This window comes from Mytilus trossulus, chromosome 2, assembly GCF_036588685.1.
Source record: "Mytilus trossulus isolate FHL-02 chromosome 2, PNRI_Mtr1.1.1.hap1, whole genome shotgun sequence".
In the NCBI taxonomy this organism is placed as follows: domain Eukaryota; kingdom Metazoa; phylum Mollusca; class Bivalvia; order Mytilida; family Mytilidae; genus Mytilus; species Mytilus trossulus.
In genome coordinates, this window is record NC_086374.1 from 35,791,674 (window position 1) to 35,809,848 (window position 18,175).

The 18,175-nt window shown below is 31.4% G+C and overlaps 1 protein-coding gene across 13 annotated transcripts in view; it reads left to right on the plus strand.

The window, feature by feature from the left end:
- Positions 1 to 1,197: 1,197 nt before the first annotated feature.
- LOC134707100 (uncharacterized) overlaps positions 1,198 to 18,175 on the plus strand; it is a 34,139-nt gene continuing 17,161 nt past the window's right edge. For 10 of the 13 annotated variants that reach the window (XM_063566607.1, XM_063566611.1, XM_063566616.1 and 7 more), the window contains exons 1-3: positions 1,198 to 1,346; positions 8,103 to 8,390; positions 15,201 to 15,288. In XM_063566607.1, coding sequence (XP_063422677.1) covers positions 8,258 to 8,390; positions 15,201 to 15,288 — 221 coding nt within the window. In that variant the 5' untranslated portion in view covers positions 1,198 to 1,346; positions 8,103 to 8,257. Of the gene's footprint in view, positions 1,347 to 1,955; positions 2,080 to 3,185; positions 3,797 to 8,102; positions 8,391 to 15,200; positions 15,289 to 16,193; positions 16,761 to 18,175 lie in introns of those variants that run through there. The other 3 variants (XM_063566609.1, XM_063566608.1, XM_063566619.1) reach the window with 3 other exon arrangements.

Below are 18,175 nucleotides of genomic sequence, written 5' to 3' on the forward strand. Positions count from 1 at the left end.
AATAGAAAAGAGTGCTCGAATTTCATCATGGGAAATCTAGTAAGGTCCTTGAGTTGCTTCTGTTAGAAAAAACAGACTTATTTTTTTATTGGATGTTGTATGCTCTAAAAGCTATTGGGTAACTCGTGGTAGTGTGCTCGTTCAGTTATGGGTTGATGGATAAGGAATCCCCTGCCGGGTCAACCCAAATACTTTTAAATATGTGCACCATTGGTAGCAATGGATGCTCAAGTTCCTCCAGGTTAAATCCTAAAGAGAACGAGAGTTTTGATCCACAAATACGTCGGGTCTTATTCGCATCACCCTTTTTGAAACTTTTACATAATTATCTACAAGATTGGCTAGTGCAATGCAATGCTGACGAGTCATGTGATGTTGATTGGCGGGAATTAAAAACCGGATCTGAATGAGGCAGTAATCATTTTTCTTTAATTAAATTGGTTTATCTTATAAATGAGATTAACCGTAGTATTTAACACTGGTTAGATACAGCTGAGTTGCTGCCGAGTGTGAAGCATGCAGTAGTTTATAATTTCAAAGCTTATCATGCAGATAAATTCCACACAAGTAGTTAAAAAAGTCAAAAGGAAATAAAATTTACCTTTTTACGGATCATAAAAATATTTGTTGAATCTCGACAATTAATGGAGGTTAAGAATCGCTTATCAAAATTCTGTTTAACTATTGTCAATGATCACAATAACGATCAAATAGCAACAGAGAAAATTTGAAGTGTTTTCTCGACATATATACTACCCGAGTACCAGTAAATTAGTCCAACGGCATGATTGTTTACGAAATATTTAATAACTTGATATTATTCTAAATATGTCAGTATAAGATCTTAATCAATATAATTGTTATAAGTCTCATTATTTACATAAATTGTAAAATTAGAATTAAAATTCCGCGTGTCTTTTTAGAAGATGACAAGGCTAGAGAATTGGATACTATTTAATGAGAACAGATCGATGAGAACGCAATCAGATAAATAAAAAAATAACTGAATAAATCCTCCGCACTATCTCATTGATCGAACTTAAATCTCTACAGAACCATTGTACTTCAAACATTATTATTCAAAACATAAGTCTATCCGATTTAAAATAATTATAGTCTTTAAGTTTTATCTTTGATCGAATTTACATATTATGTATACAATCTTTTATTTTTAACCGTATTTATCTTGAAAATAGGTCTCCGATTACTATTACCACACGACAACCATAAGAGGCATTGTATTCGTTAATTTAGTTTAATTTGATGACACATTAAAAACATATATTATTGAATGACCATCAAAATATGGATATATATACAAACGTAAAGGTCTGCTTTAAATCGTGGTAAGTTTTTATTTTTTTTAAAGTAAATACTGTTATGATTGTTAAACGAAAACATCTTTTAACATGTGCAGATATTTTTAAGACACACAAATATTTCATCGATATTTTTTTATGAACTTGAAATTTAGAAAAAACACTATTAGATAAAGATTTACTTTAATAACTTAAGTGAAAAGCAGATATATCTCAATCATAATGATTTAAATGTTTTTCTTGTTTGAGAAGTTTTAATGAGGTCGTCATCTTTTGAACATCAAGTTCCCAAGAATCCGATGCTAGGTACATTTATCCGTTAACATCCACATATGTTCACAAAATATCAGAGGCCAGATATCTGTGATGACATTTTGCAAATTATTTGCTTTAAGTTTTGTTCTTATGTCAACCAAGCAAATAGTATATTCATAAAGAGTAACACTCGGTATGCCTGTACGAGAAAGGGTTTTATAAAATCAATTCTTATAGAATTAGATTTGAAGAGCCTTATCCAGACAAGGTCGTGTTTTTCTCAGACTTTGATGACGTCGTTACACTAAATCTGCTAAATATACGCTGATTGGTAGTTCAGTCTGGGAAACATGTTGTATTTATTGGTATTGATGAACTTTGAACTAGCTTTCAGTCACGGGGAGTACTTTTCAATTGGTACTTTATGTCGGTCTGATGGATCAAGCCTTTTTCAACTGATTTTGACAATTTGTTCTTATGAAGTGCTGTTTCATCACTGTCTCAGGTAAGAAGAAGGTTGAGAGCTTGAAAAGTACGTGTTTGTCAAAAGTTAAAACCCTGCAATTTACCTAGTAGTGGATGCTACAGCAGTCGTTTTCATTGACGTGCTTATTTTATCTTGCAGAAAACAGAGTTTATTTATCTGCTAATTATGCATGATAGTCCAATATTAAGTAATCTGAGTGATAACGTGTTAATGTGGATTTTCTGATAGAAAGCTCAAATGTATAATGAGGCAGACTAGGCAAGGTCATTTTTTTTTTTTTAGCAATTGAAGAATTTATATTGGCATTTTTGTTTATTAAAGAAAAATGTACACTATATTATTGTAGTTGCTTCAATATTGAATCTGTGCAATGAGGAGCAACTTACGTGTTGTGTTTTGTTGACTATTATAAATAGTGAAAAATGACACGGCAAAAATGGCATTTGATAAATGCACTGCGGAATTTAGATATATACATTGTTTGCTCGGCCTGAATATGCTTTTCGGTCATTCATTCATTAGCACCGTTATTGTGCACTTTATCTTTGTACATAAAACCGTATGCAATATGTAAACTGTGTTTTAAAGGTACGTCTTTATAATTAATGACATGACCACAAGGATCTACCGTCATATTTATCATTTTAGTTCAACTGAAATCCAATTTTTCGTCTGAGACCTCCAATTATGATATTGATATCTGATAAAACGTAGATTGTGGTAATAAAAGTGAACATCAATATACAATATTAAATACCGTCATGTTGACACTTTCAATTCTTTTATTAAAAATCTAGATTTATTTTTCTATAATGAAGATTGAAGTTTACTTAGTTATTTCGGCATGTACTTAGGCCATTTTTGAACGATATACATATATAAAAGAACCTCTAAAAGACCTATAACCTTGTATGTAGTAGCGCTTTATTTAAACAGTTCATAAGTATATTTGTCTAATAGAGGATCAACCATTGCTAGGTTTTATTAAAAATGGTTGGGTGGGATGTGAATTTAAGTCAAATGAAAATTTTATTTGGATTTACCAGAGGGTAAATATAGAAAAGTAAACAGTGAAACCGTGAAATCATAATTTTATAAAAATACAGTCGTATAAATATTTAGCTTGTCTTTGTGTTATAATAAACTTGAATTAAGAAGACTTTTGATTTTAAACGTAAACATACAGTTCTTTAAAACCAGTAATCATACAACGAGAAAAGGTTCATTAAATATATTGTTCGGTCTATTTTAGACATAGCATGCTAATAACATCAATGTGTTACCGGAATACAGATTCTTTATCGAATTGTGAAACATATTTGTATTTTTAAGGATTAATTCAAAATGAAATTTGAAATACACTTCGTGCTGTTGTCCTTTATATGGCGTAACACTCTTTGAGAGTTTATTAAGCCACGAGACAAATCTTAAGTGCAGTGACTATATTTTTTCTTGTATACGGAAGAATTTATCGACAAACGACAGTAGCGTACCTTTAAAACCCCGGGTAGTTGTTAGATCTGCATGGGTATTGTTTTGTGTAAAATTTAAAAGTCATGATTTCTAGAAGACTTCGGTAAGCCGAACAGTGAAATGAAAATTATTTCACTTTTAATGATTTCAATTGCTTCATAAAGTTTTATAATTATGTGCATTTAATAACTAAGTTGTGAAGTGAAAAGGATTTATAGTTTAAAATGTAGACCAGCAATAAACAGGATATATATCTTTAATCGTAAGTATAGCGTAATTATAATACATATATTATAGTCTGCTTTTGGAATTGATCTATTGTTCGAACTTGAAATACTACCGTTTATTAAATTCGAGAAAAAAATCCTTTTTGGCGGATCCAGAACTGTTATAAAAGGGGGGGGGGGGAGGCGCTGACCCTATATAATCAACCAATTTTTTCCCACGAAAAGAGGGGGAACCCCCCAGCCCCCTGGATCCGCCAATGATATGTAATGTGTTCACGATATTTCATACCCAAAGGTTACTTTGATAATTTTCTCAAGTAATTTATAGTGTCTTTTTAACAAAATGACGATGTATCTGTATTGTTTCTTTTCTTTTGTAACTAGGGATGGCACAATGCATATCATTAACGTCTGAGTAGCTTCTTTAACAGGGATCCGTACTTCATGTAATGTGTGTAAGTCCAACCTATAGGGGCATTGTGTTTTTTCTGTTTATGCGTCCGTTCGATAGTCCGTCCTTCTGTCCGTTTGTCTTTTTCGCTTCAGGTTAACGTTTTTAGTCAATGTAGTTTTTTATGAAGTTGAAGTCCAATCAACTTGAAACTTAGATCAAATGTTCCCTATGCTATGATCTTTCTAGTGTTAATGCCAAATTGGAGTTTGATCCTAATTGCAATGTTCACTTAACGCACCCGTGTACTATGGACACATTCTTGTTTTTTAATATTTCTTATTCATTTCAAAGATAAAAATATTCATCTTATACCGAAACCATGTATTATGTTCCATTTTAACCATATTAAGTTACTGCTGTCATATATGGAATATACATAAGTAAAGACGGGACCGAGGGGGGGGGGGGGGGGGGTCGGGGGGAGTCAGTCCCATTCTACCGTTGTATACCGAAATTGATTTTTGCGAGTACTTTTTGGAAGATCATTGTTCAAGTTGTCACAGACCTGGCATTTATAAGCCTAATGATAAAAGTTTTTAGATCCAAGGTCAAAAAATAAATAAAAATTGTGAAGTTCGATCAAAATATAATTGCTAAAATCTGAGGTAGAAAATACTAACGTCTTAATCTCGCAAGTCCTTTTGTTTTTTTATGACAGAAAAACTATTGACCTACAAAACCTCCTTCTTTTACAATTTAATTATCAAACAAAAAATGTACAAAAACTTGAATTCCACTCTATCTAAATTCAAAAAGTAAACTCTAGCTATCAAAAAGTACTCATAGTCTTATCATGTGTAATCTCAAGATCTCCATCTTTGTATGTCATTGTCACTTTTCAAATTCACTCTTAGAAAGGCCACGAAAAGCTTGTTATTGAAAGTGGTACAATACAAACACTATGATGCTATAGTCGTGAGAATATAGAATAAACTAGATAGATACACTTTTAAAGTTGTTTCCAAAAAGCAGCAGTTTGCTCACGGCAGCGCAACCTTTGAACATTTGTATGTAAAAGATGTTACTAACATGACAAATCATTGCTTTGCTGTGACAAACACTTTGTTCATTTAAAGTTTTTGAAAATTAAATCATTATTCTTTATTATTTTTATTTATCATGTTCTTTTCAATATATTTTGTTGTTGTTTCGTCCTTTTTTGTTTGTTTTTATCGTTTCAAAATTTGTTGTTGTCGTTCTCTTAGTGCATTTATATTCATTGTTGGTCAACTCATTAGACTGAATATCTCGTTTGATAAGTTTCCTGTTTACTGTTTGCCTTGTGATATTATGTTGTGCGTTTGGATTTATCAAATATGGATTGATAAATATAGTCATATGTATTGGTTTCGAATATAAGGGAGGTCGAGATATTCAATGTGTTTACTTGAAACTTTTAACCCTGACGGTCTAATATCTAAATGAAATTCAATGTTCCCTTCTCTACCTATTATGAACATGACTCTTATATAATAGGGTATGAAACATCAATGATACAGCAACCCGGCAATACAGAAAAATACAGAAAAAACCAACAAAGATATTCATTGACTGCCTGACTTGTTAATACATACTTTAGTAGTGTATTGACAAAAGAAAACAAAAGAAAAGAAACGATAGTCAATTTGTCCCTTTGAAGATCAACGATAAAAAATATTAAACAACTGATTTAGTTGAAGTTCGATCTACTTTTTTACTTTTATAAATTATTATAAATCTTTAGCTGTCACGTTACATGTCTTGTATTGTACATTGGATTACATTTATATGATTGTTTAAGATAATCCTTGACAAAATAAAGATCTTATTCGACAGAGATTGCTCAGATATCCATTCAAAATGCAGTAGAGATATGTTTAACCCCCTAATTAATAAGTTAATGAGTCGCCATTTATAAATTTATTATTCATTATTGTGTAATATTGAAGTTTCCTTTGCTGAATTTAAACCTTGGCGTAATCTTGTTTTTCACCTTTGATATATAGGAATGAACTGGTCGCGGAATGTACTCTTGGTTTATTAAGTTTTTAATTCCATTAATTCGTTAAAATATCTGTCGGGCATTACGCACTGATAGTGTATGGATAATTATTTCATCTAAGTATTGGGCCCTTAATTTAAAAATGTAAGCCTGGTTGACTTTTTGATGAAGTATCAATTTAAATGTTTTTTTCAAATGTTTCATAGTTTAAAAAAAATCAGTAGTTTAAAAACGGTAATTTATAATAATTAATGTAATGTATTTTCATGCTGATGACTCAGCATCGCATCAGTTGAACAACGTACAACATTTAAAACCAATGAAATAGATACTTGAAAAGTTATCAAAAAAAGGATTGACCACTCATAAAAACATAAAAATCGAAATGAGAATTGTTCTTAATATATAAAGAGATGTTTTGTATACGCATTTGGAAATCTTACCCATTACAAGTTTCGAGTAATGTTAGTACTTTATTTTTTTTATCAAATCCCACATTCTCCAAATTGAATAGATCATAGACAAACAGCTGCAATTATCAAGTTTTCTAAGTTATTCGCGTATTTTATAGCAGGTTTTTTTTCAATTTGAAGGCTTCAGTACAATCGTTTGCTCTTTCGACTTTATTTTTTTAAACTTTAAGTTCAATATTTATCATAATTTATATCACCATCTATTTGCAATTATCATACCTTACTCATATTGCTCTTTTAAATTAGTTGTGTTCCATAACGAAACGAGACGGTGTTTTTTCCCCAAAAATAGAAGCTTCGAGTGTAAAGAGACGATTTTAAAGTGCCTATACTTTTCTCAATATTTGCTTTTTTTCTAAATAATTGTAACAAAACAGTACACCTGTAGAATTTACCGATTGAGTTATCGCTCTTTACATTATACAAGAAGACCGACTCCTGAGTGACTTCGTACGTAAGCATTGTGAACTATCATAGCGTTATTGTATTTGGTAAATGTTTTTGATTGACACATCTTAAAGTGTATTGTGCTCTGACTTTTATGAGAAAGTTAGAATTTAAATTATAAAACAAATATTTAAAAAAAACTCGTCTGTATTTTTGCCAAATTTAGATGTGGTGTTGCTCTCCTAAATGAATGAAACAGGGAGATACGAACATATTGTTTAAGAAAACATAGTGCGTCATATATGTGACGTTTTTATTGAAGATGAAGCGCATGTTTCATTAAGATGTCCTCTTTATGACGATTTTAGAAACCATTTATATTATGTTTCTGAAACTTTTAATGATAATTTTAATACTTTAGATGATAACCAAAGCTAGGTTAGTGTTTTCATTATCAGATGTAAATATGATATGTGTGAGTGCCAAAACCTACCATTTAATTTTAAAAAGGCGTAGAAGTTTTATATATTGTTAATAGTATTTTATTTCATAGATTGTTTTATGCATTTCAATAATCTCCTTTAATTCTGGATAGAATGGCTCTCATTTTATTTAGTGTTATTTTACAATGTATAAAGATTGATTGTACATGTTGAGAGATGAGACTTAAATAAGACATTGAATTGAATTGTATTAACAAACGATTTAGAATCATCGATTGCCCTGCTCCTACTTCATTTGTGAGTTCAATGTTGTAAACCGAATGACTCGTATTTTTTTTTTTCGTTCGGCTGGTAAAATATTAAGAATTTGTCTATATTAAGTTGGTTGTAGAATATTATTTTTTTAAAGGTGAAGTTAAAAACCTCCTGCAACCTTTAATTATTGAAACATTAATGAATAATTTTAGGACGTATGCCATGGGTAGACATTTAAAAATACCGGAAAGGAAATTTTCCAACCACAAACAGATATAAAGCAACCCAGACAACAAGCATTTAAGATTTCGATGTTTATTTGAAATGGCGACTTTTTTTTCTTTTCAGGAAACAACAATTTGTTGATATATGAATACAGATATATTACTCTACAATGAAGAAAGTGAATAGTATAACAAAGATTTGTTGAACGATAAAAGTGAAATTTTCAGAAACAGATATATTCAGAATTAACCATTTTTGTGCGAGTCACTATTTTTTGAATGATGGCTTCAGTTGTTGAAAATCTAATCTACATGATTCAGGAACATCCAACAAAACGGAATGAATCAGAAATATCTTCTGTCATTCCTTGGCTTAGAAAGAGGAGTAAAATGTTATCTTCACAGAATGATGGTATGTATGTTTATTATAAGCGAAGTCTTAATTTCATACATTTGTAAATTCATTAATGTCAATTTTAAAAACGATCACGAGAAACGAGATGGAGTTATCGCTCTTTTCATGCTAAACGAAATTATTTTCACCCTCTCACATACATCTTTGGTATCCAGACCGGACTTACAACTAGATTGGATACTTCGGGGGCCTCGGAAGGTCTAAGTTGTTCGCAGCTTGACCTGAAGATCATTCCGCTCGGGTTGTCTGTTCCCGCTGAGAAGCCCGGCGGTTCTCTCCGAGTACCGGTACTTCGGCTTCCTCCACCATAATAACATACTTCCCGGTGTCCTACACGCTCCCTTGTGCGGTGTTGGGTAGGGGTGGTTCTGGTGGTGTGATAATATTGAAAAGGACACATTTTATTAATCCTTAGGGAGTGTACATGGATCCGCTGTACCCTCGGAGTCAATCAAGGGGTGCGTCTCAACTGGCGGAATCTCGAAGTACATATAAACATACATACAGTTAGTATTCTCGTTTGAATTATTTTACATTGTCTTATCGGGGCCTTTTATAGCTGACTATGCGGTATGGGCTTTGTTCATTGGTGAAAGCCGTACAGTGACCTGTGTCATTTTGGTCTTTTGTGGATAGTTGTCTCATTGGCAATCATACCACATCTTCTTTTTTTTTTTTTTTTTATATAAACCGACTTCTTATTTATATCGATGAGTGAATTTTTATGTCTGAAATAATACTGTCATAATGTTATTGTATTTTCTTATTTTATTTACCGTCTAATATTGTATTGGGCCAGTTGATAAAGAATATCATTATTCGAATTTGAAAAAAAAAGACACGAATCTTTTTTTTTTTAGGAGGGGAAGGGAGTTAGCATTACTGAATTTACCCAGTTAAGATAATAAGGGTCTACTTGTAGTTGAACTTTGATTCGATAAACAAAACAGTTTGTATCATGATAATAACAAAAGCAGAAACAAAAAACAAAAACAAAAAGCAAACCTGAAAACTGAAAATTTGTTAACCTGGTGATACAGTTTTATAAGTTACGAAATGCACTCCATGCAAAACTCGAGAATTTTTATGCCCCATTTATGGGCATTATGATTTCTGGTCTGTGCGTCCGTCCATTCGTTCGTTTGTTCGTTCGTTCGCTCGTTCGTCCGTCCGTCTGTCCCGCTACAGGTTAAAGTTTTTGGTCGAGGAAGTCCAATTAACTTGAAACTTAGTAAACATGTTCCCTTTGATATGATCTTTCTAATTTTAATGCCAAATTATAGATTTTATCACGCTCCACTGAACATAGAAAATGATAGTGCATCTGTGTACTTGGGACACTTTATTTGTTATATTTACATTGATTTTCTATATTTTGTTAACCAAAATAAAATTTATGAATATTCCTTCGTGTGAAATAATATACCTACACGTTTTATGAAAATAAGGTTCTGGTAAAAAAAATAGGTCTATTATCAATTATAACGGCCATCCGTTTAAATGTCCTTCAAGTTATGAAACTGCTTGAAATAGAAAAATATTAGCTCAACTGTGGTACACAGTTTTGGAAATTATTATTAGATTACTATACATATATAATATGTATATTAAACGTCTGAATAGTAGTCAACGATTTCCTACACGTGGGCGCTGGATCGTTATTAGTAACGATACATGTACACAATAAATAAATTATATCAACGCCTAAAAAGTGTACACCAAATTATGGCAAATACAAAAAATATATCCTTCCTCAGAAAGATTCTGATGTTAAATGAATCATCAATAGTCTTCTTAGATTAAACTATTACAATCTTGAAATTTATACCATAAAAAAGTCAAACCGAACATTAAACATGACATAGGTTATATGGCTTATTACAACAGAGAGTTTAAATATATGCTTTAAATACAAATAATAATATGTGATATGAACTGGCACAATTCTAAAACTTTGACGGGAATGACAATCATGATGGTACAAGAATGATTACGTCAATAAAATTACCAAACAGACAGCACTGAAAGATCTAAATTTATAAATATTTCAAATTGACAGAGAAAAGAAGGTACAACAGAGTCTGAGTATTTAAACTTCGCAAACAAACGGCCGCTAAAATGTTATAAAAAGTTTTAACTAAGTATAACTAGAAGAACGGGGCTTGGTACTTTTACATCCCTAAAAAAATTAAGCAATTTAAATTGGTATCTTCAACAAATTGTTTTGATAGATGAGAAAGGTTAAGAAATAGAAACGGAGACTGTAATAATAAGTAATATAACCTAAACGTGAAGCACTACACGGAGTCGAACTACATGTTTTCACCTATCCCGTTTGGTGCCAAAGTTGTTAATTTTCTTATCCAAAATCTTTCCCGGGCGAGTCTATCCTCCTTCGACCAACCAGAGCTGTGGTCAATGATTTTAATGGTCAGTCGATTGAGATCTGCCTAAGTGTGTCCAGAGGATCAGGATCTCAAATGTCCACTGAGAGGGAGGTCTGGCTTGAACTGGTAGTCGCTACGATGACCGTTCATTCGTTTGTGAAACGGCTGTTCTGACTCTCCAACATACTGTTTACCACATTTACACTGTAAGAGATACACAACATTTGACATGTTTGAAGTCTTGCAATTAACATTGCAAATTATGGTGTATTCTGTACCAGTGGAGTGATACATCGTTTGTTTCCGCAACCCTATAATATATACCACTATAAAATCTATTACTTTGTTATTTCCCTGAGTTGACTTTTAAATAGCTTTAATTATAGTAATTTAAAAACAAAAATCAGTCAGTTTCTTCGATTCTAAACATCTTGAATAAAATTGAGGCATTACGTATTTTGCTCCTTTAGAATTTTACTTAGTTATTATATTGATTTTTGAAAGAACGTTATAAATTATGTAAAAACTATTTGCAGTCTCGGAGTTCGATATTACAAGATCTAAGTAAATGTTTACCGACTGGTCCTGTAAAAACCCTGGGACTGAAGTTGTAAAGACTTGTAGCAGATATAAGTACCTATTATTGGGTATCTTATCATTCAAACCGTAATATAATCCAAGGAAAACATTGTAGCCCCCTCCCCTCCCCCCCCCAAAAAAAACAAACCTTTAAAAATCTCCTTACTCTATATTTATATTTATATCGGTTTGATAAAATCGAGATGGAAATGTTTGATGTATAATTGGACATGTTTTTGTTCAGAAGAAATTGAATACGCATAATATTATGTTAAAGAAAACGTGTTTTGGAAATTTATTCATTAGCGTGAACTGACTGTCATTTATTTAAATTGTAAGTCTTTCTATTTCTATCAAGTTATTTTGCAAAGACATAATGAAACATAAGGGTTAAAGTTCAAAATTTATAATTTAAAATTTCAAGATGCCTACGGTGTTGAATGACAGAGGAAAGACATTTACATACACATTTTAATTGCATTCAATTAAATTATCGGTGTCAAACTTAATAAAATACTAGAAGAAATCATGTTGATATGTTTTGGCATTTTTAATTATCTGAATTCTTTACACAAGGATTTTATATTCAGAAAGAAAAGTTATGAGCTTTAGACTAAGAAATAAATCTTGTAAAATATATATATAAATAAAAATTCATCTTTTCATATCAATCTATATCGTGTAGAACAATGATTTCTTTGTATTGTATGTTTAACTTAATAAAGTGTGAAGAAGAAAAACGATGTGTAGCATCAGCCTTTACTCATTTCGGGTTTATACAGGCTATTTTATAAAATTGCATACTTTTAGAGCGCATAATTCAACTAAGGGAAGTAACATAATTTTAACTTGATAATTCAAATATAGAGATTGAACAATCTATTAAAATTTGATGTTGCAAGGGATATAATGGTTTACGGCTTGCTTGGCCTTTCTTGTACAAACATAATAATTCGTCAGTCTGAAAGTTCTTTAGTAATCCAAGGCAACAAATGTGTTGTCACATAGTAATCCTGTTGTCACAAAGTATTCCAGTCTTCATTCCTCCAGTTCGATACTTCAAAGGTTTGCAATCATTTTCAAAGTACGTTTGTCACTTTTATATATAAAATATGAAAACAACAATACGCTTTAAATTGCATGCGTCCGAAACACTTTTCTGGATTAACCGTTATCATGATCGCTAAAAGTCGTATATTTGAATGCAAAGGATGCATAAGAACCGAAACAGTTGAAAAGCTATATGACAAAAAAAGGACATAAAAAATAACCGTAAACATATAGCCAAATCTGTCCAGAAGTAGTTGAGATTTAAATGTGAATGAAAATAGGACGGACAGCAAGCAATGACAACTACTCCTGGTTTGAGACATGCATATAAATATACAGAATATGACTAGGTCAAAATGTGTGTGAGTGGTCAATCTTCTCTTAAGTTGGGACAGTGGTGTAACAACACAATATAAAAACAGACAGTTAAAAAATATCTGGAAGGGGATTTACTCGTCAGATAGATGCTTAGGACACACAACACATATTAAAGTCGCATAGTTACGATTGAAGTGTATTTGCAGTGTCTGAACGCTAATTATAAACCCAATTTCATCTCATGCATATAAATTAAACCATATTCTTTCAGACTGAAATTACAGTCAAGACACTTCCAGCGCATTTAGTATAAAACCATCTCAAATTGTTTGGAAAAAACAACATTACTATATGAAAAAAGTAAAAACACAAAAATACTGAACTTCGAGGAAAATTCAAAAAGGAAAGTCCAAAATCAAAAGGCAAAAATCAAAAGTTTAACACATCAAACGAATGGATAACAACTGTCATATTCCTAACTTGGTACAGGCATTTTCTAATGTAGAAAATGGTGGATTGAAGCTGGTTTTATAGCTAGCTAAACCTCTCACTTGTATGACAGTCGTATCAAATTCCATTACATTGTCAACGATGCATGAACAAATAGGGTACAGCAGTCAATATTGTGTTATCATCTTAATCACTGTAAAAACAACAAATGTAACGAAGAAGCACAAAAAGGCATGCATCAAATTTAACATACTCATTTTGCTTATCTTATACGACTTTATTTATGTATGTAAAGTCTACCCGTTGAAAATGGAAGGTTTTCAGTACTGTTGTAAAATTGCGCGTTTGAAATTCGCACAGGTAGACATAAAATAAATTTGTCGTTCAAAGTATGACGGCATACATATATGCAGAGTCACGTAAAGTAGATATAACAAAAAAAAAGACTCAACAGTAAAAGACAGTAAAAGTAATTATTATAAATAAAATAATTGTGTGGTTCAAAGTATGACGGGATACATAAGTACAGTTTCACGTCAAATGTATATCATAAAAAAACAGATTTAACAGAAAAAGTAGAATTATAGAATAAAATAGTCTTGTCATTGTCATTATATATGATGTTTTACGTAAGCACAGAGTCACGTCAAATGAATATCTCAAAAGATGACTTAACAGTAATAGTAATATTAATAAAGACAAATAAAAGAATATTATAACACGTTATTAAGATGATAACCAACGTCAGTACGCAAAATCTATACTTCAAGACCATCTTGTATTATTTGTGAAGTTAATACGTGAAGTGCCCAAATATAGGTATTAACAGGATGTTATATTCTTAGTGCAAAATTTGGTTGGTTCGGTCCGTAAAATATTCAGAATTCCTCGGAATGTATAAACGTTATCAAAATTATTCAATAAGGACAGAGTACCAGTCTATTGCAATACACACTCAATTTCTCATTTCGTAAATTGTTATAACTGACAATGAAGGTCGGTTGAAAACAAAACTTTTCGACAAAAGAGATGATTTCAGCTTCCCAATTGTGAACTTTCCATTTCTATGTAGCAACATTCCAGCAGCGCCTGCATACGGAGTATATATCTCCCAATTGATACGATATTCCAGGGCTTGTATTTCCTATCATGACTTCTTGATAGAGGATTGCTACTCACAAGAAAGCTATTAAACCAATAGTTCCAAATAGTGCAGTTGAAATCATTCCTTCGTCGTAAATTTTACGGACGCCATCACGAGTTGGTTGACCCATATGGAATAACCGTTTCACAGATGATATTGAATATGTTCCTTACGTCGTAACTACAATACCCTTCCCTTTTCACGAATGTGACCTACCGAATTAAACTATTTACCGGATTTGTAATAACATAAGCAACACGACGGGTGGAACAGGATCTCCTTACCCTTCCGGAGCACCTGCAATCAGCCCCAGTGATATTTAGTCTTCTGTACTTTTATTTGTCTGTTAGTCTTTTTATTTTTTAGCCATGGCGTTGTCAGTTTCTTTTCTATCTCGAGGTTTGACTCTCCCTCTGGTATCTTTCGTCCCTCTTTTGTAGAATAAACAATTGACTGAAAAATACCCAGTGATGTTTAGTCTTCTGTACTATTATTTGTCTGTTTGTCTTTTTATTTTTTAGCAATGGCGTTGTCAGTTTCTTTTCTATCTCTAATTTTGACACTCCCTCTGGTATCTTTCGTCCCTCTTTTGTAGAATAAACAATTGGTTGAAAATACCCAGTGATGTTTAGTCTTCTGTACTATTATTTGTTTGTTTGTCTTTTTATGTATTAGCCATGGTGTTGTCAGTTTCTTTTCTATCTCTAATTTTGACTCTCCCTCTGGTATCTTTCGTCCATCTTTTGTAGAATAAACAATAGGTTGAAAAATACCTCTCTTCACAAGCTCTCATCAATCACTTAATTTGTCTTCATTTAGCCTCTTTTTGTAATGTGATGAGAAGACTACCTTTCATTAAGTATTCTTCTTTTATTTCAGCTGTTCTGGCGGATATAGTGAGGCACTGTGAACATCAGGTAAACGAACGTGATGACGTCATTATACGCCAAGGAGAACGTGGAGACAGGTATTATTTCTTTACGTTTTACTTAGAAATTCGTATACATGTAGTTTTTATATATTTATTTCACTGATATAATCGGAGTATATAACTTTTGTAGTCTACACAAATATTCAGTATATCAGCAAAATGAAGATCTGATTTCTTTCTTTATCTTCGGGGATTAGGTTTTTGCTGTCTTTCTTCACACACTTCCTTATGTTCATTGTGTACTGAAATAAAGGGTAACGTACTGTAGTGTTTATTTAGAATGAATTATAATTTGAATTTATTTTTAGCAATATTATTACAAGTACTTTCACATTTAAAGATCCCCATCACCATACGTAGTCTTGAAATATAAATGTTACAACTGGCATCTGTGCTATGTAAATTGAACTAATCGGATTTTGATTTTATTACAAATAAATTTGAAAGGGATCTCACGGTTGTCAATTTGAACTAACAGTTAAGTTTTGTTCTGTTATAAGTTCAAACAGATTACATCGACAAAATTTATGTTTAAATTTCATCGATAAGGGATTAAAAGTTATCAGTGAATTCATGTGATATTTAAACATTTAGAACAAAACTCAGATAAATCGAAGAAAAGATGTACATATGTAGCAATAAGACGAAATTTTCCCTCTGCAAAGTCTGTGAACCGTAAATAATTATTGTATTACTATTCCTATGAATTTATCATTATTTATTTATTCATTAGATATCTACCTGAAATAAATTTACATTTCTATTTCTTAAGAATTTCAACAATATCAGGTCAGAAAAAGACATGTTTTCACAATGTGTATTGTTATTGCATCTTTATTATAGAACGTACATTGCACTTCTTAATTTAGCTTCTTAAATAAATGTGTTCAGTTTTTACCATCATGATTACAATTGTTGGAATACTGATAGTTTTGTCAAAAATACACTGATTCAATACGTTATTAATACTGTTTCTAGTCTAAACTGTAGATTTGATTCCATGGTTACGTATACTTTGATTTAGTGCATTTAAATACACATATCTTGCTTTATTCGTATCAACATTTTTTGCAGTCATCAATAGGAACCACCATTACTTTCTTCATAGGGGATTACTATAATATAAGTACAAGATATGCGCTATTGTAAAATTTATTCAGACCTTTATTTTATACCAATAAACCTCTATATAAGACTGACTAAGCTTTTGTCAGCGTGAATTTACCAATTCTGTTCCTATCTTATCATAACTAACCAATACTATAGATCTCCAGACACGATCAATGGGAACAAAATATAAATCGAACGTATACAGTAATGTGTTTAACAAACCTTAAAATCTTATTTAAACAAACTTCTGATAACTTCGACCTGAAATACGCTAGAGTCACTCGGAGAATTTGTAAGATATGTAAATTCATACATCAACTTAGTTGTTTAAAAATTAGATAAAAAGGAAGTTTCGACACATTTAAAGGGATTTATAATGTTCTTACATGTTATGCAAGGTAAGAATAGTATAAAGTTCTAACAGTTACTGTAAATTATGTCTTCTCAAAAGTTTTTTTTTGTTTTAATCCCAGTTAAAACTTTGGGTTAAGATTTAGTCGTTTTGGGTCATTTTGTTATCATTTAGTCAGACATCATTTTGATAAAAATTTAAAGATTATACACACATACATTTTGTAATGGTGTTATGATCATTTATCCTGTATTAACGTATCACAACAGCAGTAAAGTAAATTTATCAATAAACGGTGTTCGAATAACTCCATGTTTTAAATTTTAAGCATATTATTTATTTTTGTTCTTGTTCCTTCAACAAAATATATTTAAAAAAAATTGCACACAGGAATAACATTATACGGGCTTGTTTAACTATCACTGGGTCGGCACTGCTTCTGATTGACATTATTGCAAAAAATATACATTTCGTTTGTAAATCTATAAAATAGTTCAATTTTTAATAAAACAATGATTGTAACAAAGTTGATCTTCGACAGTTTTGGCTGTTCTATTTAGACCCAGTTGATTTCATGCTCTCGTTCGTTTGATATTTTTGGCAGTCTGCAATTTTGGTCTTGATGGTACCCAATAAAAGGTATTACTTTTGGTGCTTTGTCAAGTTATATGTCAATAGAAGACGCTTACCAATCTGTTCAGAAACAAATCCCAATACTGTAAGAAACTTCAAGGACACATCTTTAGCTGTGTTGCTATTCATATAAGTAATCATGATTGAAACTTACTTATTAAGATTAATTCATCGAACAGCTCCTTATTTAAGTTCGTTTGTTTATATGAACGACTGAACAAAACTGTCGAGCTATTTCGAAGGACTAATTACTATTAGATTGAAATCGATATAAACACTCCCAAAAAAACTACAAAAAGGAGCACAACATTCTAAAAGTTAAACATTATTAGACAATAATTTGAAAAATTTTAACATTATTAGACAATAATTTGAAAAATTAAACATTATGAAGATTATCATTTAAAAAAAATCATCTCAAAACCGAACTTTATCAAATTACTTCAGTATCACAGTTCATTTGTTGTTTTCAGAATCTTCAGATGAATGCACGGATCGATTCTGTCTATTTTTCTAGATACGTTTTTCATTTAATACTAAGTATTGCAATACAAGTGACCTTCATTTTCTAAATGTCAGCTTTGCAGTAATTTCTTCCTATACACGAAGTTGTTTAATATGTTGTTTATTTAATTTATCATGCATTTTGTACCTGTCGAGAATTTCATAAAATATTTAATCTTGCGCCGATTTGATGGTAAAGTAATGAAGATTTATTGCATAGAAATCTATTGATACGCATGTTGTACAAAGTTGTAAGTACTTTAAAAAAGAATCTATCACGCCAAAGGACTATTGAAAGGGGCATTGATAATTTTGCCATCAGCG